Source organism: Hipposideros armiger, unplaced genomic scaffold, assembly GCF_001890085.2.
Source record: "Hipposideros armiger isolate ML-2016 unplaced genomic scaffold, ASM189008v1 scaffold_37, whole genome shotgun sequence".
Classification (NCBI taxonomy): domain Eukaryota; kingdom Metazoa; phylum Chordata; class Mammalia; order Chiroptera; family Hipposideridae; genus Hipposideros; species Hipposideros armiger.
The window spans coordinates 3,681,137-3,708,827 of NW_017731387.1; the positions used below are offsets into that span (position 1 = coordinate 3,681,137).

Genomic DNA, 27,691 nt, shown 5'->3' on the forward strand with positions numbered 1-27,691 from the left:
CGGCGACAGCGGCCCCGCGGCGGCACCTCTCCCCCGCCGCCCGCGCTGCGCGCCGGGATCCGCGCCCCGGCCAGCTCCGCCCTCGCCGAGCCTGCGCGCCCGGGCGCCGTCTCCGCCGGGTCTCCAGCCCCCCGTCTCCTCCTCGCAGCTCGCGGGCGACTCCGGAGCTGCGGGGCTGGACGGGGCGCAGGGGTCCGGACGCGCAGCCCGGAGAGCCGGAGGCGCACTCCCGCGAGCGGGCGGACCGGCGAGCAGCCCTCCCCCGGCGCCACCTCCTCCTTCCCGCCGGAGTTGAATCTGCGGCGGCGTCCAGGTGCGGGGCTTCCGGGCCGCACCGAGCCCCTCTCCCCGCCCGCGGCCGCCTTGTCATGCTGCCCAAAGTGGAGACGGAAGCCCTGGGACTGGCTCGATCGCATGGGGACCAGGGGCAGATGCCGGGAAACATGCAAGGTAAGCGGGCGCGGCGCTCGGGCTCCCCGCGCCTGGAGTGGCCGAGCCGGGCCGCGTGCGGGCGTCAGGCCCCCTCTCCGGGGCTGGCATAAAAGTTTACGGCTCTGGAACCGTGCGGGGTGGGGGGTTCCCAAGCAATGCCTCACTGGCCGCTTCTAATTAAGAAAAGGGAGGCTTCCAGCTCTCTGGCAGCGCGAGCGGGCGGCTTTAGGCTGAAGGACTGCCGTTCTAAGACGTGGGGTGTCGCACTGGAAACCCGGGCAGGATCTCAGTCGCGGGAATCGGTGGGAAGGTAACCAGTGCTCTTGCGTAAAGCAGGAACGCTCTGCCTAGGAAAGTCACTTGCAGAAAGAGAGGGTGACCCCGGCGAAGCTGGTCTTAGGTGTTAGAAAGAGGTGGGCACCCCCAAAGCCCAGGCGTACCCCGGGCTACAACTTCAGACGTGTGGGCAGAACTGAGGGACCCAAGTTGGCCCCGACTCAAGCTCAGCGCGGGTCCTGCCGCGGGAGTGGGGCGGTCGCAGCAGCCTCACGCCTCGGCTGCAGCCCGAGAGCCGGGCGTGTGGGGGTCCCGAGTGTCCTCATTGCGCCTGATCGCTAACAGAAACAGAGCCTCGCTGGCCGTGTTTTCACCGCATTCCCAGACAGCGATCCCAGCTCCGGCTGTAGCGAGCCCTTCAGAAGTTGGTCGCAGTGGCTCTGGGCCGGGGAGGGAACAATGCTAGGAAGAGTCACCGGTGCTCCTCCATCGTCGCCCCTTCCCGCGCGCAGGACGTGCGGGCCGGCGGGCCTGTGATCCCGGAACATTTCCTGCCATCCCCGTGGGAGAACTTGAAAGGGCCGGGGAGGTGTCGGGAGCCGAGTTCTGGGCCGGTGCGCGCCGCGCCGGTCCCGGGGCCTGGTGTCGACCCGCTGCGCTGCGGAAAGCGGGTAGCCGGGAGGCGTGCGGCTGGCCTGGGGGCGGTTACCCCTGGGTGATCTTGGGGTCTCGCCAATCCTCCAGGACGGGCTGTGTAAGACCCTGAGGCTGAGGACCCTGAGACTAACTTGCAGGCTGGCGGGGGGAGGGGAGGTGGACCCGGGTGGCCCAAAGGGGCCTTGCTGCTGGTCCCTGGGATCCCCGAGAAGTGGGGCCGTGGAGGGCGCGACGCCGGGAAGCCGGGTCCTCGGTCGCCGCCAGCTGCCGAGAGGGACGATTCGTTGGGCGCCCGTGAGGCGGGCGGGATTCTTGGGTTCCAGACGGAAGTTTGTGCTGCTCGTCCCAGCGCGCGCGTTACTGAGGGACGCGGGGAGACGCTGGAGCCAGCAGCTGGGGAGGCCGGAGGGAGGGTTTGGGGGGAAGATGGGAGGGAAATGCCATTGCAATATTTTCTTTGGAAAGTTGGAGAGGGGCGTTCTTGACACGACCTAGTGGCTTTTCCTGAGCCCAGGGCTGCAGAAGAGTCGCCAGCCGCGCGCTCAGCCCTGGGCTCGAAAGCAGCGTGGGAGGCGCCGGGGCGCCGCTTCCTCTAGTCTCCGCGGCCCGAGAGGAGCCCCTGGGGACCGAGCCCCCATTCCCATGTTTGCTCAGGTCTGAGCCGGGGACGCACCATAGTCGGGCCGGTTGGGGAGGTTCCGCAGCAGCGCCTGCGGCCCCAGCTGCCCGAGGCCCCACAATCCCCTCCACTTTCTCAAGACCGGGACTTCTTTGCCCCGACGGATTCGGTTCTCCAAACGCCTGCCCGGGTTACAGCACTTAGAAAACTCTGACAGACGCCCGGTGTGGCGCAGCGGCGTGCGCCTCCTCGCACGGCCTCTGTATTTGAATTTTCCAAGACGGTCCCCATCCAGCCCCGGTCTTTTCGGTGCTGGATTCCCGCTGTGAGCACCGAGTCCCCCTGTCAACGGTGGCCTCGCTGCCCCTTAGGTGCGAAGTCAAAGTTTACTCTGTTGGGGGGCAGGGAAGTAGAAAACACACGGTAAAGTACATTTTCTTCCGTCCCTAAAACGTGCCTCCAACAATAGTCATAAGTTTTTGGAGACGTGGGGCTACGAACTTCTCGAACCGTCTGCCTCCCCCAAACCCCCAGGGTCCCCAAACCGGAGCGCAGCCCCCTGAGGGCTGGGACCCAGGCTGACGCCGCTGGAGGACCGCGCTCGGAGCTGCCTTCTTTCTGTGTTTGGGGCCCAGCGCCCGACTTTGCTGGAACACCTTTTCCCTGAACCCCCCCCCCCAATTCAGCCTGTCTACGGGTTAAGCCCCAGCCCAGGCTCTGCGTCGGCTAAAGACGCCTCCGCTCAGCGGGTGGACGCTGGGCGCTCAGTGACACCCCCTCCCTACGGCCCTTCCCGGGGCCCCGCAGAATCCGTAGAGAAAACAAGAACTTAAACGACGGGGAGAGAGAGCCAGTCTTGGGCCAGAAGGCCTCTGCGGTGACAGAGTGCCAGGTACCCTGGGGGTGGGTGGGTGCTACTTCTCTCTTTCCTTTTCGGTAAACAAATCAGGAAACTTCTGCCGTGTCATCGCCCCCCCCTCCACCCCGCCCCCTGCAAACGCCACTGATTAACTTAAAACAAACTGGACTCGGTGTTTGCGCGCCTGTGTTCGCAGAGGGTGAGCAAGGGGCGCGAGGCGAGTGCGCCCCAGGGGTTCACAGGACGGCGCCCGGCTGCGCGAGCTGCCCCTCGCCCTCCGTCCCCGCCGCGTGGACGCGGAGTCTCGGGGAGGGACTGGACCAGGTATTACCCGGGGTCTCGGGCCACGGCCCCGCGCCCAGACCGCGCAGCTCGCGGCGAGGACGCCTCCGCGGGTCACCCGATCCCCGCGGCCTGATTTCTGTTTAACTTTCGCAGGGCGATCTGGGGCGTTTAGATTTTGCAGGGAAGGTCGGAAACATGTGAAGTTCATTACGGGACTTCGGGGCTTCGCGACGAGACCAAACCCTCCTGCGCCTCTTTTCCTCTTTTTCCTCCTGTTTCCTTTTCAGTTTTACAGGAGATTTCCAAATGTGTGGAGATGGAAGTCTCCAGATCGGGGCCCTGGCAGTAGGAACTGAAAGTTTCCATTAATGCGACAGATCTGAGCGTAGGGGCCGCGGGCTGCCCGCCGGGAACGTGGGGCTGCCGGGAACCCGGTTTCTGGGGCTGGCGTTTCTCGGCCAAGTGTTTGCAAGGGGATGTCGCCGCGCTTGTCGATCAGCGCGGTGCCCGCTGCAAACTGACTGCAGGAGCCGGGCATAGTGGGCGCTTGATTTCCCCCCTCGGGCAAAGGAAGGGTTCAAAGAAACCCAGGGTTGTGACTTTAGGCAATTCCTGTGTCTAGTCTGATGGGTCGCTTTGCAGACTTGCGTTCAACAGTGGTCAGTGGATGAATGTTTCACAGAACTTGGGATTATTTAACTTAAAAAAATATATACGAACCGCATGCTCACTGACCCCAAAGATGCTCTCCTTCCACTGCAGAACAGTAGCTCCCTTCAGCACACCACTCTGTTTTCCCTGGTGCATTTGCCCACCCACCACCCAGAGGCTTTTCACTGCAGGGTGTAACCTGCCTCGGAAGCTAATCGCATGCGTGTGTGCATTTCTCTTCTTCCAGCGTCTCAGTTTAAAATGGTGAATTACTCCTACGATGAAGACCTTGAAGAGCTGTGTCCGGTGTGTGGAGATAAAGTGTCTGGGTACCACTACGGGCTCCTCACCTGTGAAAGCTGCAAGGTGCGCGCACACGTTGCTACCTGAAAACCGGGGTTCAGAACCCACACCAACCACTGGGTTCCTGGTTAAAGCTAAATGGGGGCTGTCTTTTTTTTTTAGACTCAATTAAAAATGAGAGGGAGAAAGAGTCTGAGGAAGATGATTCTTAGAAATATGTGTCTGATTTAATTCAAAAGGCAAAGAAATTTATGCTGTTTAGAAAACTGCCACTCTGGTGGCTTTAAAATAGTTTATCGTAGTGAAGCAGTGTAGCTGTAGAAAGACTTCTATTTCTACCGGTCCTAAATATTGATTTTGCTTGACTTATATATATTTAAAGCATCGTTGTGCGTGAGAGGAAACATGACAAAGTATTTTCCAAATACCTTTTAACCTCAGAGTATTCTGTGCTGCAAGTCTAAACATTTTTTATCCACAGACATAAAAGTCTAAATTCCCAACTATATGATTTCATCCTGATTTATCCTAAAAATAATTTTTGGAAATTTATATCATACAGAACAAGAAAGCAGATCTTAATTTATAATAGAGCAGTTTTCACAAATATGTTATGTGACCTATTTAAATGCAAGGCATTTTAATATGTAAAGTGTACTATATTGTTACTAATAATATCAACTAGACATTAAGGATTTATCTGACCTTTTTGATATATTCCCAATAAATTTGATACTCGCTGTTTCTCAACATTTTTTAAAGTAGAAAACAGTACAATTGCTTATAACACTGCCAGGAAAATCCCTTCATTCTGGATAACAAAGTAAGATTGTTTCACTTTATGGCTAGTAGGATAAACAGAAGGAATACAGCATGCTGGCAAAGCGGTTATTATGTTATAAAGCTACAAGTGTTATTTTTTATTAATTCTTTGAGTGAAATACAAGGAGAGCATGCACTGTGCTAAAATTCACCTCTCTGCTATACATGCTTTCACATTAGTTTCTTTTTTCTTTTTTTTTTTTTTTTACCAGAGTTCCCATACTGGAATGCATTCCAGTGGAATTATGAACATTTTCCCATTTTGCTCTTTAAATCCTTTTGCTTTTAACTACCTAATGTTGACATCTGAAAAAGATCTGACATGTTTTGCTATTCAGTTTTTCCACTGGCATTTTGCAGTAGTTTGTCACCAAAATTGTATCAGACTTCTTAAAAACAGTGCAGGTCCTCAGAGTACCTGTCTCTGGATGGGAAGGTTAATGGAAAAACAGTTTTTTTAAAAAAAATTGGTCAATATAGGGTGTATTTTTCTCTGACAAAATGGTGTGTAGCCAAATCTTCCCAAGATTTGATGTAATTCTTCAGGAATATAACTCTGATGCCAGAAAAACCCCCACTGCAGACAGCCTGGTGCTGTTTTGGGGGGTTGATCATGTTAAAATGTAAAACAAACCACAGACCCACATAAGGGCTCAAGTGGTGCAGTGGAAAGATTTACTGGTGATTTCCTTAAAATGAAACAATGGAAGGGAGGCGTGCTAGCGCTGTATAATATGTCTCACGATTTTTTCTGTCTTCTAGGGGTTTTTTAAGCGAACAGTCCAAAATAATAAAAGGTACACATGTATAGAAAACCAGAACTGCCAAATAGACAAAACACAGAGAAAGCGGTGTCCTTACTGTCGGTTTCAAAAATGTCTAAGTGTTGGAATGAAGCTGGAAGGTAAGATTCTTAACCTACTGCCTGTGCAAACTCTTAAGGAGGGAGAATTGCAAACAACAGCGTGCTTAGAACATGGTAACATTGTTTCCCTAGTCTTCCAATGTCAGAGTTTTTATGTTGTGTTAGCAGTAGTGTGTCTCCTTGTAAGGCTGGTGAAATCAACCAGGAAAAAAAATGTAGTATCAGTTGTGCCCCTCCCATTTTTTGTTCTGTTTTGTTTTGGGAGTGGATGCATTTGACACTACAAAGGCCAGGGAGATGAAAACAAGACTCAAGCAATTCCACTGAGAACAAACAGAAATAATTTGTGTAAAAAAAAAAATCCTCAATTTAAGTTTTCAGGTCAGGATGCCCTAGTGACAGTTTGATCTGAATCTTTTCTAATATGTGTGCTTGTCATAATTGTTACTGTCAATTTCATGACTCCTGAGCAAGGATTTAAAGCCCTTAATTGTCAAGAGGAGTTTCTCACTTTTAATAGGGTGGGAAAGCACATTTTTCTTTTTCTTTTTTTAAGATAATAACTGAGCCTGCAAAATAGAAAAAGTTGAGAAGCAGGAAACATGAAAAATAGTGAACTATTAAACCAGTAGCAAGGGTGAGACAAGAACAAGAGAGAGGTTCCCCAAAGGCCACGTTACATTTTACGTTGAAGTAGCAGAGCCCGTTCATACAATGTGCAGACTGGCAGGCGGTCACGTTAACATGGGACAGCTGCAGAGAATCTGTAGTTCATGGACTCCTGTGGTGTGTTGCTGTTTTTTCAGCCTCTCACCTACTAACTTTCCACACATTAAATACACCACAGAGAAAGTCATAATAAGGACTACGTATCACTGACACGTGCCAGGTACAAGAGTGCATTTTCTCTGATCAATGAGGCACAGGCTAGTCGTGTTGGGGGCTTTTCTGTCATGTGGGACCCAGACTTGATAGAAATACCCAGAAAATGTCCAATATATCTGCTGGATGACTAATCGGTCCCTTCCCTAAGAAGGAGCCATCTTAGCTATCATGAGGGCTGTGAAGGCTGTACTCCTTTTAAGTGGAGACTGAAGGGAAGTAGTTGATGCTTATTAGTGCATCACCAATCACTTTATTATTTTCCAAAAGTGAAATATTATAGTGGATGCTTACTATAGTAGGAGACCCCAAAAATAAAATTAAATCTTGTGATTTCATAGGATGTCATTTAATTTCTTTATTTCTTTTCTTTCTTTCTTTCTTTTCTTTCTTTCTTTCTTTCTCCTTCTTTCTTCCTTCCTTCCTTCCTTCCTTTCTTCCTTCCTTCCTTTCTTTCTTCTTTCTTTCTTACAAAAGGAAAACACTGCATTTCTTTACCTTAAAAAGTGTGCTTTCTTAACTGTAAGTGACTTGTGGTGTGGGCTCATACTCCCTTCCCAGTGATGTGAGCTAAGTGAGTCTTCACTAAACTCTCATGCACGTGAAAAACTCTTTATCATCTCGTGCAGTATTCTGGATACCTAGTATTCACAATAAATTTCTAATGCTATCCTAGTCCTATGAGAAAAAGCTCAAAAACTTCACCTCCAGCCATTGCAGCGAGCGCGTCACAAGCTGTCAGAGTTGCTGGTTTCGGCCTAACTGCCATGGGCCACTGGGCTCCGAGAGAACGGATGGTGTATTAGACATGGCCCCAGACACAGAGCGTCGTGATGGGGGGCTGTCCTGACAGCTTTTGAAATGAATTTGCTTTCCTTATGTCCAGTTTTGCTGAAGTTAAAAACCATATCTGTGGTTATCTGATGTGTTCTCATCACGTCCAGGTGAAAACGTGGACTTTCTAAGAAAAGTATGTACACCGAGCACTTTTGCCGCAAATCCGCCAATGTGGCTTTGGAGGAAGATGTTCTAAGGGAAAATATTCACAATTCAATCCAGAAATGGGTTATTTCATCTTTTTTTCCCTCTCAGCAGTTTGAGCTCCCATAAAGAGCATCACAGTGGAAGTGGCATAACAGAAACGGGCACTCACAGCAGAAAAGCTGATACTCTTTCTTAGCCATAAAAAGTGCTCTGTGTGTGTGGCCCAAATTGAGGCCCTCTCCAGCCCATTGAAGGCTTCACACAGCCCTACGTATCCCAAATATTTTTTGATGACAGGCACACTCAGAGGAAAGAATTCATAAATAAAGAAGAGGACGGGGTTTGGGGGGAATCTCTGTGGGCTATTGTAAAGAAAGCCACACACACCACTTCTGGTCAATTTGCAGCGTTTTCCAATAGCTGGAGATCTGGGGGACGCTAATGACTTACATCTGATTCATAGCTAACTTCCTTTTCTTCTTTCCCCCCCAGCGGTAAGGGCCGACCGAATGCGCGGAGGGAGGAATAAGTTTGGGCCGATGTACAAGCGAGACAGGGCCCTGAAGCAGCAGAAAAAAGCCCTGATCCGCGCGAACGGACTGAAGCTGGAAGCCATGTCCCAGGTGATCCAGGCCATGCCCTCTGAGCTGAGCATCTCTGCCATTCAAAACCTCCATTCCGCCTCCAAAGGCCTACCTCTCAACCACGCCGCCTTGCCTCCCACCGACTATGACCGGAGTCCCTTTGTCACGTCCCCCATCAGCATGACAATGCCACCTCATGGCAGCCTGCAAGGCTACCAAACCTATGGCCACTTTCCCAGCCGGGCCATCAAGTCCGAGTACCCCGACCCCTACACCAGCTCGCCGGAGTCCATCATGGGCTACTCCTACATGGACAGTTACCAGACCAGCTCCCCGGCCAGCATCCCTCACCTGATCCTGGAACTTTTGAAGTGCGAGCCAGACGAGCCTCAAGTCCAAGCCAAAATCATGGCCTACTTGCAGCAAGAGCAAGCGAACCGGAGCAAACACGAGAAGCTGAGCACGTTTGGGCTGATGTGCAAAATGGCGGACCAGACCCTCTTCTCCATCGTCGAGTGGGCCCGGAGTAGCATCTTCTTCCGGGAGCTTAAGGTACGTCACCGCCATGACCACTCACAACGTCCCTTTGCAGAGAGACCGCGCTCTCTTCCTCACTCATCCATTCCTGCGGCTGGACACACGTGTCTCTTGCCTTCCTTCTTTGTGTGATTGACAGAGTAGAAGAATTTTAGGACCTGGCTTCAGGACGAGAGCAGCTTAACTTGATAGGGCTTTTCTTCTGTGTGGTTCTTGATTGGCGGGGTGAGGGGGGATGACATTTAGTGTAAAAGATAGGAAATGGAGGTTTTTGTTGCTTTTTTTTCTGGAACAGTAGAATGTCTTTATTTATTCCCTCTAGCTCAAATGGTTTATGGCTAGAAAATTTAAGTCTGTGTGAAAGAGCTGGTAATCTTTTTAAAAATTATCAAGCCCAGAGCTGTGCTCTAATGGTGTCACTTCAAAAGGAAAAACGCTGGCACTCAGTCCTGTGTAGATCCTAAAGAATGCGATGACACCACTGGTCAGTAGCAACAGGCCTGTATTTACGACCTGTTCGTCTGGACATTGGGTGGGTAAAGCCTTTGTTTTCGGAGCAAATTCCAACGAGCGTCTGCTGTCATCACAGGGAAATCGGCAAGGGCCGGGTGCCAGTGTGCTGGGCTCGGGGTTTAGGTCACCTGTGTCTGGCGTTGATTTTAATGGACTGGTACATGGTAAACACGGCGCTCGTTTGTATAAGGGTCTCTGTTTAACTGCATCATTATTTTATTTCCTGAAACTTAAGCCTGAATTAATTTGGGAAAGTCATATAGACATTGGGAAGCTCAGAGTGGCTACCACACCAACCACACTCGGTAGTCGGTGGTTTCATTCTGTCTTAAAAACAAACGTGAATTCTGGATTTGATTTCTAAGTGTTTCTGTTACAAAATCAATGTCTTCCTTTTTCTGTCACGGGGGGAGGGGGAGGCGATGTGACTGCTTAATACCCGTGGTCTCTGATCACCTTGGACAGTTCGGGGAGGTTTTTAGATCTCTGAGAGGACGATACGAAGCCGACTTTTCATTTAAAGGGTATTCTATTAAAAACTGTAGATGGACTAGAGGATGAAGTGATTAAGCGCTGCGGTTCGTACGTGGAAACACAGTAGTTATCTGAACAGGCCCAGCTCGGTGACTGGAGCCCCAGTAGGCTGCCCTTCACTCTCGCGTCCGTGATGGTACCGGGGAAGGTGGCGGAAGCAGGGATGTCAGGCGCTGAGTTAGCACCCTCGGGCCACGGGGTTTCTGAGTGTGTGACCATCTGTGACCATCGGGGTCTCTGTCATGAAAACAGAAAGCAACAAAACTTTCCTGGTGTTCTCACACTCACAACTTGGTCTTTAAGAGAACAGATGAGCTTTTTGAAAATGAAAATGAAAATGACCATTTAAGTACAATGGAAAGAGCAGGAAATGTAGAAACGGGGAAAGCAGGGCCTCTGCTGTGACACGGACTGGATTTGAACTGTGCCCTCGCCGCTTCAATACCAGTGTCCCACGGGCAGGCCATCAGTGTCGCTCGATGATGCGTTTTCTCAGCTGTAAAACTGTTTATGTGGTGTTTAGGGGGCAGGGCGTGGAACAAGTAACAATACTTCTATTGAGGTTTTGCAAGACATAACTGAGGCGAGTACCAGGGGCCTGGCATGAATTACACACTCAATAAATCGGTGCTCTTTTAAAGCTGTTATTATTACTGTTTTATGACAAGTGTGTGGAGGTTTTACAGAAATACTCCGATATTCAGGAAAAAGCACGCACTTAAACGCTCTTATTATTATAGTTTGCCTTGGGAAACAATGTAACCACATGGGCTGCAGGGAAGCAGGGTTGTGTAGATTGTGTAGCCCCTAATTCAGGACCTCAGATTTGCCAGCAGTAAGTTGGGCGTAAGATGGATACAAAGTGAGTAAGACAGAAATAGTTCCTCTCAAAGACTTTAGGAGGAGACAGTTTCATAAATAACTATTAAAAAAAATAAAGGTGCTGATGTTGCATTTCACAAACGCGCAGAGGCCGGGACCATGCACGTTATTTTCTATAAAGAGGAACCTTACGAAGGGAATATGGATCACTATGGTAGGACATCACGAGCGCTGGAAAAACACCCTTTCTCTCCAAATTTCTCTCTTCTTCCCCCTGTAGCGAAATTCTGTGAGATTCTTTTATAGGTCAGAGGTTTAATATTTGGCTGAAATAGAAGTGCCTTTGGGAATGGGCACGTTAAAGCGTCCCCAGTCATTTACACTGTTGTGTGCTGTATTTGTCAGGCTCTCAGGAGACTGTGATTTGAAAAAGGAAAGTACAAACCCTCTGGGGCACCTGCAGGAGGGGGCGGGGCCCCAGGGAAGACAGACAGACTGACCTCCTCTCGGTTTGCCTCGGGCTTACATGGAAAGGTGCGATTCAATTGAATTATTTTCCAGAGGAGGAAAAGTAGCATTCAGGATGGCTGAGACATAGTTTACACATCGAGCTGTGAGGTGACTTTCCCATTTGGAGGAATTCCTTTTCCTTTTGTTTATAAAGTTGCTCTGAAGCTGGCATTGAGACATGTGAGTCGCAGCACATTTCTCCAAGGCCGTGGCTTTCACAGCTTTGTAACTACGACCTGCAGTAAGGAATCTATTTTGCACTGGAACTTGGTGTACAACACACATCTCTCATATGCACGCACACACCTCTCACGCATGCATGCATGCACGCACGCACACACACACATCTCACACACATGCACGCATCTCACACACATGCACACACATCTCACACATGCATGCATCTCACACACACACATCTCACACACACAAACTCATGCGTCTCACATACGCATGCACACATTTCACACACATGCACGCACACGCATCTCACATATACACACATCTCACACGTGTACACATGCACACATCTCACACGCATCTCTCACATGCACACACACACACATCTCTCACACGCACGCACACAATTGAACCGACATTTTGCTAGACAGTGCATGGCCTTCTCCATGCCACCCACTCTGATATTTTCTGTTCTAGTCTGCTTTATATTAATTTATTTCACGGTTTTTCAAAATTTCTGATCATGACCCACTAGGCTGATCTGACGGCCCAGTAATGAGGCTTGACCAGCAGCACCCCCGCGACTGCTGCCCCAGCGATGGTTTTTGGGGACCCCACAGGCCCCGTCCTCCTGGGGTGGCCGCTGAGACCCCCTGACGCCTGCAGCATGTCCTCTCGCTACGTCCCTGCAAGCGTGGGGACTGTCAGATGTTACCTGGGAAGACGGATGCTTTTCCCCTTAAACGTTTGTCTCTTTCTTTTAACTTCACAGCAAATTAGCCACCAAGCGACAGACTTACAGGGCAGATCGCTTATAACTCCACCACCCCGAGAGGGAAAGTCGCATATTTGCTCCCGGAAAGTAATAGGATAATAAGGCAATTTTGCAAATGACCCTTGCCTACGCTCCCGGACACGTAACGTTCGCTGCCATGTGTGAAAGAGAATACAGGTTCCATTTGCTGACTATTTGAGGGAACAGAGGGCCAGGGGGGATGTGGGGGGTTGTTTTGTGTTTCTGCATATCTACAAGGTGCAAAAAAGGTATTGTGGTTCTTGTTCAAAACACTGGAATGAGAAGAGGAAACTGGAGCTCCGCGGCCTGCAGCTTGTGAAATGGCTCGGGGCAGAAGAAAGGGGGAGACAGAAAGACGGCACCGGTGTGCACAGCGCAACGTCAGAGAGGGCGCCCGGGAAGGAGGGCTAGTGGACACCTGTGCATAAGGGGCTGCGTTCCTGCCCCTGGGGGCATGTCTGACCTCCGCCGGGTAACTGCACAAAGAAGGAACCAATACTCAGAAACAGCACTCATTTTCCAGAGCCAGGAGGGCGGCGGAGGCCGCATGACCCCCCCCCCTCCTTTCAGAGGTGGAGAAACTGAGGCAGGAGAGGGCATGTGACTTGCCAAGACTGCCCAGCCGCTGAGTGGCAGCACAGGGACTGGTAGATTCGGGCCCAGCCCCCCAGAACACATGCACACGGACCCTGTAACCTTTGACTCCAGGACAGATTTTCTCTGAGCCCACCCCTCCCTCCACACACAGGGACTGAGTCATTTTAGAAGCTCCAGTAATTCTTTCCGGCCACTTGGAGGGGGGGGTCATGCAGAGAGTGGGCCTACCTGCCAGCCTCTGGCGATTCTGGTTCAGCAGGGGCTGCGCGCGGGGGTTTCCTGTGTCTGCGTGACGCGGCCATGGCCGGCGTGGGTTACATTTTACGTGCGTTTGTGAAAACATGCAGAAAGAGAATGCCGGATTGTGCCCGGTGACAGATGGGCCACTAGCCACAGTATTAGGAGCACTTTCGGAGATACTGGCCTCATTCAGCGCACCTTCTAATCGTAACCCGGGCCTGTCTGACAACGGCCTGGACTCCTGGCTTTTTCCTCCTGCTTTTGGAAATGGGCAAATTCCAGGCCCCCCGCACAGCTGGAAGGCCAGTGAGTCAGGACGCCTGTGCCGGCTCTTCCCAGGTTTCCCCTCCTCTGAGCCCCGACTCTCACAAACGCTGGAGCCTCGGGAGAGTAATTCCCACGTCGCTGACCCACTTGACCTCATAACAAGACCCGATGTCCTCAGAGGGCCCCCTGGGAATGGGCTGAGACGACCCTCCTGCCACGAATGATTCTGATACATGGAGGAATACAAAAAACAAACAATTAAATTAATTCTGACTGAAATACAGAACTAGAGTTTCTGTGGAAAACAGGTCTCAGAGACGTGGGGTGTTAGCACCAGAGGCACTCAGCCCTGCCGAGGCCCGTTTCTAAGCACAGTTCTCTCTAAAGTGCGGAGGCCAGCGCACGGAAGGAAGCCTCCCTTTGTCTCTGGCCTGTCGCAGAGGCTTTCTGAGCAGTTTAATTTATGTACTTTTAACACTCCAGGTCCCTTTCCCCAAGCCCGAGTTCGTCTCTGCCAACCACTCCGAGACTCGGCTGGTCTGCCCCCAATTTTAAGCTAACTCCTCAGTAAGCTTTCTTAGCCCTGTGTGTGCACCGGGTCCCCCACGTTCACCGATCTCCTCGGCCTGTGCCTGAGAGTCGGGGTCCAGAAGCAGGAATCCAACCCCAGCACCCCTACGTGCAGACGAGCGTCCGAGTCACAGTCGGCCCCCTCACTGGCCTGCTGTTGTCCCCCTCTGGATGCAAAGTGGTTACTCCCGGAAGGAGATGAGAAGCAGGTATGAACGTCAGAGAATGTCCCATCAGGAGGGGAGGTGTTTGCATCTGAAGACGGATGGAAACACCCATCACCGTCTCACAGACGATGGACTAGAGGGCAGAATAGAGGAAGTGTGCCCAGGCAGGCTGACGAGGAAACGGCACCCTGGCACCCCTCCCTCTGGGTGAGCGCAATGTCCCCTTGTCTGTGAGTTTGCGGAGAGTGTGGGACCCAGCAGGTTTGACCCGATGGTCTCGGGCGTGAAGCTTTGGCTTCTCTGATGTCTTCCAGGCGGAGCTGGTTGTGTCGCGAGCGTCCATTGCTCTCCTCACGTGCTGTGCACGCGGCATTGCGCACGCGTCTTACTGACTCAGGAACACACTGTTTTAGCTTCTTGTTCTCTGCCCCCTGGCTGAGCCAGGTCTTCTCGGTCACTACCATTTGTGCAGCAGCTGGTTCTTCGGGGGCTGGTGACAGTGCCCACCTGTGAACACATGTTGTGTTCACTCTGCCCTTTACAGCAACGTCACATGGGTCACCGGACACCCAGCTGCTGCTGTGCACAAGTGGCTCTTTTCCTAAAGTGCTCCGTTTACCTCTTCCGGTGGCTTTGCGTCTGTAGGCTCAGTTAGACTCTAACTTCCTGCTCTCGGCTCCGGCATGGCTGGTCCCAGTGGGCTCCATGTGGACACATCCTGCCTGGGAAGCCGGGCTCATTGGTAGGAGTGTCAGTAGGGAGGACCATGGCTTCCTACTGGGCTGTCTTGCTCACACACGCAATACGCTTCCTGTTCCTATTAATCTATTTGTTATCTGCTAGGCTCATGGGGAGAGTGGGACTTGCCAGCCACACCCATAAACCCGCGTTTAGCCGGCTTGGCCATTGCCAGGTGTCTGAATATGAACAGAGAGGAGGTGGGAGCTATCAGCCATCACTGTCCTTGCTCTGCTCAAGGTCAAACGGTGACGGGAAAGAAGCCACTTCTGTTGGTGCCTTCAGGCCGTTTTCTGGCTGGACCCTGAGGACAGACCTTTGCTGAGAGTGGCAGTCACAGCCTCAGATCATGGCTGTCACGAACATGCTCTCTCCAGGGGACCGTCCATCCACTGCTCCCCGCGCTTAGGGTTGCAGAGGCCCATTGCTTAGTAAAACTTTGCCAACTACTTTTAGAAGCAAACCAGTCAAGTAGTCTGTTATTGCCAGAAAATAAGCAAGACGCTTGCATCCGTGTGGGGTCAGGGGAGCTAGCGGGAATGAGAAAGCTGGGGGAGAGAACGGACATGGAGAAAGAAAAATCCCCCCAAGGCTCGGAGTCACGTTAATAGGTGAGAGTTTAGGGAGAGTCAGGTCAGCAGCAAGCACTTCCGTTTTTCCGCAGCAGAACTCCAGACAATAGGTGATAATAATAGCTGCCAGCAACCAAGCTCTAGCTATGAGTCAGACAATTGTTCAGTGCACTGCATGTGTTATCTCATTTAACGCTGCCTAACCCCTGTGCGGTGGGCATTGCTACCCCGTGTCCAGATGAGAGCACGTCCTAAGACCGAGAGACACTCACTGACTTGTCCCAGGTCACACAGCTAATGTGTGGCAACGCTGCCATCAGACGACACACATACATGGCGGCCTCCAGAAAAGTGTCAAGTCCTTGGTCGGCTCCCTTGTCACTGTACCCACAGCAGCACCCCTTCACAGCAGGCCCGAAAGGTCCTTTGTCCCCTTAACCTGCAGAGGGCAGTGATCTTAAATGGGCCCAAGGAAATGCAAATTCACCCTCTTCTTAATTAGAGGAGGACATTGTAAAGGTGGAAAGTGGAGCAGGGAACAGCTAAGTCAGGTCCCCTGGGAGGGGACAGGGTGTGTCCTTGGTGAGAGAAGCTACTTCACAGCTCAGCCTTCATTTGCAGAACTGAGCTGTAACGGGGGGAGGGGAGGGGCACAGAATGAGGCAGGCAATGCGCAGTGGCAGCAGGGTCCCCAACCGGAGCACACCTGGGTAGGCTCTCCCCATCCCTGCCCCTCCAGCGCCCCCAACCAGCTCCTACTGCATCAGCAGAATTTGTCATTGTGTCACTTAGAACAGTATGTGCCTGCTTGCTGAGAATAATGAGCCCAGTCCTTGCACTTGCTACTTGCCCAGCAGGGCACACGGCTGCCCCCAGATCTTATGCAGAGTCTGCCCACGTTCGCTCGCTCATCAGTGTTGGAGGGTGGGACTCCGTGAGTCCCCGAGCCCCTGGGGCCCTGTCTGCACCGTGTCCATGCAGTCGGAATGGGTAAAAAAACCTGACAACATGACTCATGTGTGACACCCCTTAGCACGCTTTGAAAGACTTTGCCCTCTGAACCTATGAGGTGTAAAGTAGGTCTTTTTATTTTCCAGGGTAAGTGAGGAATGACTTTCCTCTGACTTATACCCCTACTTCTTGGGAAGTAGATCATACAAATCTTAGAGGGCTCAACATCCATTTGCAGAATGACTGCATAGAAATTGGGCGTCTTGGCTGTTCTTCACGGGAGGCACATTCCTCTCTCACCCAGCAATGCCACCCACACTGGGGACGAGGCCACACTGGCTGCCCTATTCCAGCAGCTGGGCTTTCCTTCAATGTCCCAGCTCCCTCCACCCCTCTGCGAGCTGCACACTCTGGCCGAGTTCGTGCAGCCAGGGGCACACTCGGAGCCTCTGCACCATTTTCTCCACTGCCTGCCCCCCCCCGCCCCCCGCCCTTGTCTATCTGTCCAGACTCCCTTTTTCTTTTTTTTTTACTCAACCTGCTTTTCTTTCTCTCCCTTCTTATGCCTCAGGCTTCCCGGAGACGCCTATAGGCATCGCTTCCTACAACTCTGTGGTTCCGGGGACCCTGGGGTTGCCCTCCAGTCCTCAGCCATGTTGGCAGTTGGCCTTTCCGTGCAGGTGGAGTGTGGTGGGCTGTGGGCATCCTGAGGTGTGCAGGTGTGAGGGTGTGTGGAGAGGGTCACACAGCCCCTCTGTGAGCAGATCGGCCCCAGAAAGGGCTGTATGCAGGGTCACAGAGCTGCCGTCTGGCCCTCCCACCGAGCAGGGGTTGCCCACACAGGGATTTCCCACTGGGGGCATCAGGTCAGCCCCCGGAGCTAAGAGCAAGACAGAATTCCGAGGCTGCAGGGGGCCGTGTGAGGGTCCCACGTAGCTCTCACACGAAGACCACTGAAACCCTCCCCTTGTTTCAGAAGGTTTTTAGAGTGTCTGCACGGCGGGTCACTTCAGGTGTGTGGCCACAGCTCCCCAGTCCACAAACGGTCACCAGTGCTGTCTTCACTGTTACCCTTCGCCTTGGAGACCATGTTCAAGCGCCATGGTTTTGACCCACTGGGACCAATCCCAATGTCCCCACATATGGTGGACTCTGAAGGAAGAGCCAAAAACTGAGGAAAATGGGACTCTGCAGTGCATGGGCTACTGGCCACTGCTGCTGTCCCTTTCACTCAGAAAACTGAAAGAAAACCACAGGGTCCTGAGTATTTAGACATGTCCCTAGGATTACACAACACTCGGGATTAACTTGACACCCAACCCTGAGCCGACTTTGATTCTCTAAGAATGCTGTTTCTGCACACAGCAGATGGACTCACTGGCCAACCAGTCTAAAGTCTGCCCTTGGCTGTGCATGCGATAAGAGGCCCGCAGAGTGGGGTGGTGTCTCCCCCGTCTCTTTCATTTTGGGGGCTGGATGTCACTGGCCTTTCATCCACAGGGCACCGTGCTGGTTTCTCGTCTATAGCGAGACCACCTCACTGACTATCGCATTTCTAAATACCCTGTTTACACAGTGCTTTACCTGGGAGAGCAGTATAATTATTTCATTTAAATTAAAAACACATTTTTTATGGGAAGGAAACACAGCACACCCTGGAGACATGTTGAATTAGAGACTTAAAGGAGGGAGACCAACCCCTCCCCCCACCCCCCGCAACAGTGAAGGCAACAAACAACGCATGGACGTCTTGTCTTTACTTTTAAGCAAAGTAATCTGAAAATTCTCAGAATGATGCTTTCAACGACCTTGTCATCAGCATTTCTGATTTTTCTACAGGCACACGCACTCATTGGCCAGGAAATAATCGTGCACACGCAGGTCCTGGGTCCCACAGGGCTGTCCCCAGCCGGTCCTGGGAGCCTGCCTCCGAGCTCTGAGAGCGTGTCCTGGTTCAGACATGCTCTCTGAACGGCGGGCCCACTCGAGGGCCTGTCGTCTTGCTGTATTTTGACCGCCGCGTCCTGCCTGCTCTGAAATCACCACACATGGGCCTTTCCCACACGCATCCTGCCTTCACCGTTGTGCTTGTTTGATCTGAGGTTGCAATGCCTAAGAGGCTTTGCTTATCGCCTAATTAAAAAAAAAAACTTACTAAATATTACATTTCCCCTCGTAAAATAATGACACAGATTAGTGTTTGTGCAGGAGCGTTGGCAACAGAATTCTTCAAAAGTTTTCCTTGGGGTGATGAAAGCTGTTCTATTATTTTGACTTGCTAATCAAACGTAATTGGGTGGCGTGAAGGGCCTCAGACTCTCCTCGCGCCCTTATCAAAGCAGGACGAGCAGCTCGCGGGGCTGATGAAAGGCGTCTCACGGCGTTCTTTCAATTATAGATCTTACACAGTGAACGAAGGGACAGCGCTGCTGCTGGCAGCGCGAGGCCTGACCTGGCCCGCGACGCTAACCGGCGTCCGCTAGTTATCACGTTTCTGTACACGGGGACTGATTCTCACTCCAGCTTGGGAGGAAAAAAAACATTCTGGATTTGTCTGGCAAGTAAATTGGGGGGAGGGGGGGAGCCTGGCCACAGTGGTGTTACTGTTGACGTTCAAATCACATCAGATATTTGCAGTGAAAACAAGAGGCCTCACTTTTGGGGGGAGTAACTTGCTTTCAACGCATTAGTATTTTGTGCCCGTGCGCTGGGATCTGGGGCTCCGGGAGTTTTGGAAGGGGCTCTGCTGACCACTGAGAGTGACTTCGATGATGCTGTCCATGAAATGTCGGCTTCTTGGACACAGACATCCGTTCCAATCATAAACTTGAGTGGGTCCATCTGAGGCTTTAGCTTCTGAAAAGGAAGGATCGGGCGCCTGCATCTCACCAGATGTGGCATTTTTCTTTAGGCCGAATCCCACTCTCTGGCGGCTCCTTGGACACTCACTCCTGGTGCAAGTGGCCAGTGGTGACCTAGCGTTAGGCCAGGCTGGGGTTTCATTCATTTACTAATTCACTTGTTCACCAGCTCATTCACCCAAGGCTTCCTGAGTTCCTCCCATGTGTCGGTCTCTACGCCAAGTTCCTGGAGCTAAAGATGGGAGCAGTCTGCATCTGACACCCGAACGTCCTCCAGGGCACTCTTCTCACTTAAACCAGAGCACCCTGGTGTGGGTGGGGCACTCAGTGGCAACCCCCACGCGGAAGTCATGCAGGACTTGTGACAGGCACGCAGGTGACCCCAGCTGTGCTGGCACTAATGCTTAAGCGTGTACCTGAGCTGAGAAACACAGTTCCACTGCATCCTGGGCAAACCTCTGTGTCTCTCAGTCGTTACTAGACTAGGGCCAGGCTCCCAGAGGCTGGTGTGTGTCTGTGCGAATGGAACTGCGCCACCAGGGCAGGCAAGGGGGAGGTCACGTGATTGGGGGGGGGGTGAGCAGGAGTGCGGGCCGGATGGCCATGTGGGAGGGAGAGCCGGAAGGGCAAGTGTTTAAGGAGGGCGGCAGGTAAAGCTGGGTGGCCCAGTAGGGCCACGGGCGGGAGGTTCCTCTGTACAGATTTTGTTCAAGGCAAAGAGGACCCAGAGGGACTGGACATGTAGTAGCAACTCCTGGGCATGCGCCCGTCACGTCGTGTCACAGCCTGGTTAGGGTGCAGGTTGGCCGGCATCTCAGCGGTTAGCAGCACGTGCATGTCAGCATGTCTATATGTACACACCCTGCTTACCTGCGCTGTTGTTGCAGACCAGGCCTAGAGCTTTTCTGTTTTAACTTCCAGGGTATTTTTCTCACTGTTTCCAACAGCACTTTTCCTTCCAAGGAAACTCTAGTTACTGGTGACGTGTTATGCATTCGAGGTCTTGGTCCTTGTTTCATGTTCACTTAAACAGCGGTTAACGTTTCCAAGCATCTTCGGCATAAAATACTTTTTAACTGGAAAGGTTCCCACCCCGCTGCCCCCCATTTTAAGCTCAAACTGACCTATTGCTGTTTATTTCAATCACTAATGTAATGGTGCCAAACCAGCTTTCTAGTTTACATACACGTGGGGGGGGAGGCATCTATCTCAGTGCACGTAAAGTGACCACATATCAGCTTTTGAAATGATTTGTTCCCAAGTCCCACCTGCGACTGGATGAATTATTCATCCACCCCTTCAGCATATGTTAATTCAGCACCCACTCTGCCAAGTCCTGGTCTAGAGCAGGGGACGCCGGGCTGAGCAAGGTCAAGGAGCAGGCAGCCTTCCTCCGTGTGCACGTTCTAGGGGGAGGGGAGCGTGCCTACCAACAAAACAATAACAACATGACCTGATGGAACGGAGAGGGCGGAAGCCGTGACGGGCTCAGAGGAGACTCATAGGAGGAGCTGACACCTGAGCTGAAATCTAATAGCAGGAAAGCACCAGGCTTGCTAAACCTGGAGACACGGCCACCAGGCACAGGGGCAGCAAGTGCAAAGGCCCTGGGGTAGAAACTGGGTTGGACTTTCCAGGAACACGAGGAAAGTCAGCGTGCACAGAAATCCACTACAGAGGAAATAGTGGCTCTTGGTAAGTGAAGTCCAAGGGTCTGAGCAGCTCAGCTCAGCAGGGCTCAGACTTTATTCCCATTGGAACAGGAAACCAGAGGAGGGTTGTAAGCAGGGCCGTGGCTTCATCACATTCTCCTTATAAGAAATGATGCTCGGGCTGCAGGTGGGAACAGGCTGAAAGGAGACGAGAAAGGGAGTAGGAGGCCCGGCTAGCCAGGAGAGGGGGCCTGGCGTGGAGACGGGGAGAGCGGGGCGGACTCGGGGTGCATGCTGAGGTACAGCCAGCAGAATCTGCTGAGGGCTGTGAGAGAAGGTGAGACAAGCACCACTCGGCTTTGGCTTCAGCCCTGAGAGCCATTTGCTGAGAAGCGAGACCAGGATCTCCAGGCTGCACATTTGCTAAGACGCTTCCTGAAGAGAGACCCAGCTGCCAGAGCTGGGCCTTGCAGGCCCCCTTTGGGGACCTCTGGTTTATCCCAGTCCCCATTTTCACTCGAGAGAACCCAGCTACACCGCCCCATGCAGACGAGAATGCGAGCCCTTCTCAGAGGGCAGGGTCGTCCACCCGTCCCCTGCCACCTGCTGCAGTTTACTTACAGAAGCCGGATTCTCGCTGTGCACCTGAACCTTTCTCCCTCTGGGCCTGTCAGCACGCTGGAAACCCAAGGTCCCCCTCGCCTGATCCTAACCTTGTACAGGATTACTTGTTAGGTTTTAGCAACATGAAAACCCAGAAACAGTCGGTCTGTAAGGGGTCCAGACGTGTTTCCGTCACCGAGGCTGAGAGGCCAGGTAAGGCTGGGCCCCTGCGCGACACAAACCGCCCAGGATGCAAACCCACTCAGAAGGCGCAGGGAAAGCTTCCGGGCCGAGAACGCGCAGTGCGGGTCCCCCAGGGCTCCCTGTGCTGAGGTCGGCTCTGGGCTGAAGGAAGAGGGGACTTTGGGCCCTTTTTTAAAAGTGTAGAGGTTACCTTTAAAAGTGCTTTTCTTACTTCAATATGCATTCTAGAGAAGAATCTGACCCAAAGTGTGAGTCAACGCCTTGACAGGCTGCTGTGTTTTTCTCCATAGTCCTATTTACACGGATAAAATTGCTAGTTATTTGAAATATTCTTTCTAAGCTTTATCGCCAATCCTTAGTTATCTTTGTTGTTCTTCTAAGAACCTTTTCAACTCTCTTTTCTGTAGTAACACCAGATATCCAAGCCACAGTTTTCCTAAAGCTTCTCTCCCCACCACGCAGAGCTGTGGGCCGTGTTTGGATTATCAGACAAATCCAGGGGTTTATTCTAGATGTGCATGAATATGTCATACACGCCGGAATCAATACCTCTGCTAATAATGAGTGTTTTATCCGTGATAATTCTTAAAGCTCCCATATTCCGAAAGGACTTGGTCTCCCACTACTGAGCACCTAACTTCATCTACTCCAGGCGTTGAAAAAAACCTGTATCATTCTGTCTACTATCTTTGCATTTGAAAACACGTCTCGCCAGTTCACGTATTAGCCCATCAGTGGTCACTCACAGCAGAGACAGGTCCCAGCATTGTGGCTCTTGAAGCTTAGACCATTCTGGAAGCTCTTGGTGAAACAGAATGCAAAAGCTATCTTCTCTTTTGCATGAAACCATGAGCCTACACAATGGTCTACACAATGGTCGGAGCCCTCTCAGCCCAGGACGAGCGCACCCGTGGGAAGGTTTCTGAAATTCAAGCTCACTAGTTTCAGGTAAAAGCGCTTCCGACCTGCAGGCCCGTGCTGGTATTTCCCGCGTAGAGTATCATGTGAGTGAGGAGAGCGGGGGGACACAGCCAACACTCCACGTGGACGGGAGTGGTTTGAAATGTGAGCGAATAGCCCTGAAGCGCCGACCATCCAACATGGCTAGGACAGACAGTAAGCGCAGACACTTTAACTTTTTTTTTTTTTTTTTTTAACCTATGCGGCCGCCCAGCTCCAGGTTGAGCTGTTGTTCAGCATCTTAGCTGTGGAGGGCAGTGTCACTGGCCCTCATATGTGGGATCCGAACCGGGGCCCTCTGGCATCCCAAGTCAGTTCTTAACCATCGCGCCTTTCGGCCGGCCCCAGTAACTTTCTTTCTTTCTAAAAATAATGTCTCGTCGGCCAGGACAATCAAGGCAGGCGTGCCGTGGTCTAAAGACATAACATTTCCATGAGCTAAGCTCAGCTTTTTCAGCAGGATTAGACGCATTCTGGCTTTCCCGCCTCACCCACGTCCCCACTCCACTCTACTTACCCTAAGAAATGTCTAATGTGCACGGTACACACATGGAAGTAGACGGCTCTGTGAGTTCCATTTCAGTTCTCATGAAGGAGTCATAATTACTGCACTTCAATAACAATAGCACTTTAGATACATCCAGGCTCACAAGTGATCTCAGAAAAATGAGGGGTTTCCTCGGGTGCGATCAAGAGACATGTTAAAAAGATTGGGGGGGGGGTTCTACAGGAGTTCAGTTTTTCTATTCTTAAGAAGAATCACATAATAAACAATTTCACATTTCCTGTTTGATTTGATTTACTCAGTCTTGCCTTACTTAAGGGACTACGTAAGAGAAACACTGGCAAACGTAACCCCTAAATATGTCCCCAAACTATACACACATTCGTCCCTGAGGGGTCACCTCCCAGCCGGACTCGAGTGGGCTGAAAATGGGGTGTCAGAGAACATTCTGATGGGGACCGTACTCTCAAAAGGTCAAAGTTCAGCATAAACATAAAAGGCTTTGCGAAAGCTAGTTATTCACTTATTATATTCATAGTAATTTGAATATAGTAAAAGTCTTTGAGAAAGCTAGTTATTCACTTATTATATTCATAGTAATTTGGACATTTATAGTAAATATGTTTTTGTTGAAAGAATAATTTTTTTCAAGCAAGTTTTTTTTGAAGTGAGTTTTACTCACTGCTGTTATTGCTAGAAAACGGAAGTTAATTTCTCAAGCGCTTTTCATTTGGGAGGTAGTAGGACTGATACAAATCGTGCAGGACAGGAACGGGAATGTTCTCATCGAAACAAAATGTGAGGTGACTGTGTTAGCGAGCTAGATGGTCCATCAAACCCCATGATGTACACTGTAAATATCTTACATGTTACATGTCAGCTATACCTCAGTAAAGGCCAGGGGACCAACGGAGGGGCTCGGAGCATGGCTGCAGGTCGTTTTCATGGGCATCTCCTTTCCTGTTCCCGCTGAGCTGTCAGGCTGTGCTGGTCAAATGGATGGATGGTGGAGCCCCTTTTGCACTGACTACGGGCTTGGGTTTTCTTAGTCTTTGGTGTGGGGAGTAATCAAGGTAGAGAGAGATGGCGTCTTGCAGCTTCTATGAGCCGGTCCTATTTTGGAGCCTCGGGTGCTTAACCGGGCCAAGAATACCCTTTCCATGGAAGGACCAGTCAGGTTTTCCCTGCACACCCACTAACACTGAGTAGAAAGCCTGTTCCAAAGAACTGACGGGACGTGTGAGGGAGCCTGAGTCAGAGCCGGTGTGAGCCGCCGCCTCGGGCTCCGGGAGTCCGCGCCACACCTGGTCAGGTGTGAGCAGTGAGCCGGCTCTCGGGAGAGCTGAGGAAGAACGGGTAGGGACTGGCAGGAGCGTGTTGGCGTACTTTATAAGAGACAGTGAGACGAATTTATCTTTTAAAATGAGGACAAAACAACCTCCTTTCCCCCCCCGACCTCCTGTCCTTCTATGAGAGGGTCTTTTTGCATCTTTCTTCTTGGGCGAGGCATGACTTACCCGGGGGGCTGACCGGGGAGAAGTTGGGGAGCAGCCATCTCATTTGCAGAACATTGATAAGTGTTCTTGGACTCCTAAATACGAAACGCCCACCACATGAGACGCATGCAGAGAGGCACTAATGTCCAGAAAACACCCCTTCCCTGGCTTTGGCAGTTTGGGTTTGTCCTCAGCTTTACACCCAATCCCACTTCACCTTAGGAGGTAGGAAAACATATATCGATAAGCAATTATTATATCTTAGCTATATCTAAGTTAATATCAAAATTACCTTATCAATAATCAATAATTAGCTGAGATCTGAAAGCACTTGGCTGCTCAGATGCACTATTTTACAAAGGTTTCTGATGCGAGGAGTATGGATTTTTTGCGTCGTCGGGAAAGTTGTGACATTACTTTTCTATGTTTTTCAATGCAAAAATGCGTCACGACTTTCCCGACGACACAAAAGCTTTAACTGTATCAAAACAAAATGCCAGGTAAAAAAAACATTGAAATGACACTTAACAACAATGGTGCCCAAAGTCCACTGTTCCGTTACATTTGTGTGTAGAGCAAATCTAGCTGTGAAATGACCCCAGAGTGAGAACTGGTGGATAAACGTGTGCGCAATTGCTCCCACTTTTCCTGATTCTCTTAGTTCAGTCAACTTTGGAGGTTGAAAGCTCTAATTAATGGTTATTTCTCTGAATAAAAACCCGGATTGTCTCCATTCTCCTGGATTTGGGGGCTGTGATAAAAAGCAGAGCTGAGAGCGAGACTCCAGGAGCCAGACCACCTGTGCTGCTCAGCCTCTCACACCGACACGGAGCCAAGTGTAATATTTAGCAGATCTCTTTTTCTAAAGGTCTGAAGAATTGGTGTTTTTAAAACAGAGGCACACAAACGATCGTGACCTTGTGGCTGGAGCAGCCTGGGCCATGTCACGAAGGGCTCGGTGGATGTGGGCTGCTGGTTGACTGGGGTGCATTTTGGTCATGTGGCCTTAGATAAGGGGAAGACGTTGATTCATCCCTGACAGGACTTCTTCACAAGGAGATACTTAGAAATGGAGATACTTAGTAAGGGACAGAGTCTAACTTACTTTTCAAAACTCAAATTACAGGAATAGCAGAAGTAAATCTGGCAAACATTGATCTTCCTGATTTTGGATGCTTCTTATTCCAGAAAATTCACTGGCTGCAAAGGGACTTCCTAGGTGGGACCATTTATAGAAGAAACACTGCATTCCAGCAAGTAATTTGAAGGGGGTGGGAGGGTTCAAGGGGGGGCACTTTTAGACATTACATTTTCTAACCGTATCACATAGCAACCGTACTTTTATTGCTATGTTTTTAAGTGACAGTCTGTCGGTTAATAAATCCCTCACGGATTAGCTTAAGGCACGTTCGCTTCCAAATCAAAAGACAAAACTTGAGTGATGAGAATACATGGTCTACCACAGAAAGTGGGGTTCTGTCCATCCAAACACCTAAAGGTCAAGTAAGAACAATTTCACATAAAATTTGGAAGGCAGACAGTTGTCTATCCCTTCCCCCCCCCCCCGTTGAAATCTGTTTTTAGTTCATCAGAAATGGGAGTAAAATATTTTACTGAGTCTAAATATAGGCTTTCATATATTAAAAGAAAAGCTATTTACAGGTGATTTGTTACTAAATAAATTCTTGGAGGAACACTTTTAATTACCAAAAAGGTAAGTGAACAACAAACACGGGAAGTGTAAATGAATGAAGCGTTCACAGAGTCAGCCTGCCTCAGGGGCTATAAATAGCCCCCAGCGAGGCCGCTATTATTAGCGCGTGCGAACAAAAGAAGGTTCCAGAAATAGAAAGGGGGCAGCATCTTGGGGAGCCTTGTACTCCATGGCATAGGAAATGTTTCTAGCAAGCTCATGAATTTAGGGGGTTAATTGATTTTTAAAAAGGACATTTCCATGCTGTCGGTTTGCCAAGGAAATTCTTTTACTGGCATGTTTGTTGAATTGGCAGGCCGCCATTTCCTCTGGTGACACAAGGTGTGAGGAAGAATTTTATCTTTGCTTCCTTACTGAAATCAGCACTGATTGCTGCCTTTTTGTTCACTTACTTGGTTATTATCAGATTACACCCAGAGAGGTTCAGTTACTGCAGCTGAAGAGGGGGGGGGGCCTAGTGGCCAGCGGGGCCGGGGGTCAGGTCTCCCTTTGGCCTGAGCCCCCGGGGAACTGGGTGACTCGGGTCCGAGCATTTGTGTCTGCCTCCTCCATCTCCCTCCCCACCTGCGCCTCCCGTCTATACCTGCATCATGTCTACACCTGTATCATCACCACCACCTATCCCTATCCCTACATCATATCACTATCTGTATCTGTGTACAGATCCCTGAGCCACGGTTTGCTGGCTGAGGGGTGCAGCCAACATATATTGAGCCCCCATATTCCAGGCGCAATGTGAAGCAGTGGGATACAAAGGAAATAAAAATACCGTGAACAGGTGATTAGAATTTACAAAGAATGTGTCACGGGATGGTGTGTGTGTGTGTGTGTGTGTGTGTGTGTGTGTGTGTGTGTGAGCTGCTCTGTCTGTGGGGCACAGGGAACCCCTGACAGGAGCACCCTTGGAAGCAGCGCAGTCTGGAAGGCCGGCTGTTGGAAAGGCCCCTCAGAGGGCCGATGACGTAATAAATCGCGAGCCGGGAAGCCCCGCACACAACACACACACAGCCTGCGGCTGTCCTGCGGAACACACAGGGCACGTTTCTGTTTCACCTCATCTTTAGGACAAAAGGACTCAAGCGCATGCACATGACAGATCTACTTCTAATTTCCGATTGTTCAGTAAATATTTTTTTTTGAGAACTAATTAGGAGTTGCCATCATTTGAGAGCTGATTGTAAAACCATAGTTAAAAGTGAGAGAAACAGAAATTTCAAGTACTTTTGTTGTGTTTTCATCAGGATAGAGCAGAATCAAATGAAGAAAAAACAACTTCCCCAAATTCAGCTAAATTTCCCCATAAGGAGCAATGATAGTAATTAATTTGAAAATAGTCGTGTTTGGGGTGATTTTCAGGATAGGAAATTATGAAGACGTTGGTGGTATGCAGTAATAGGCAGCTCACTTTTTAAAACATACACTATTCACAAACCATCCGTGTGTTCTGGTGAGAGACACACCCTTGTCGGCAAAGTTAAGTGCT

General features: G+C 50.7%; 1 protein-coding gene across 4 annotated transcripts in view; it reads left to right on the plus strand.

The window, feature by feature from the left end:
* Positions 1 to 27,691, plus strand: part of NR5A2 (nuclear receptor subfamily 5 group A member 2) — a 103,992-nt gene that overhangs the window by 10,112 nt on the left and 66,189 nt on the right. The window contains exons 3-6 of one of the 4 annotated variants that reach the window (XM_019638042.1): positions 340 to 450; positions 4,027 to 4,145; positions 5,667 to 5,808; positions 8,128 to 8,771. In XM_019638042.1, the coding sequence (XP_019493587.1) occupies positions 340 to 450; positions 4,027 to 4,145; positions 5,667 to 5,808; positions 8,128 to 8,771 (1,016 nt within the window). Of the gene's footprint in view, positions 1 to 197; positions 451 to 3,031; positions 3,168 to 4,026; positions 4,146 to 5,666; positions 5,809 to 8,127; positions 8,772 to 27,691 lie in introns of those variants that run through there. The other 3 variants (XM_019638039.1, XM_019638041.1, XM_019638040.1) reach the window with 3 other exon arrangements.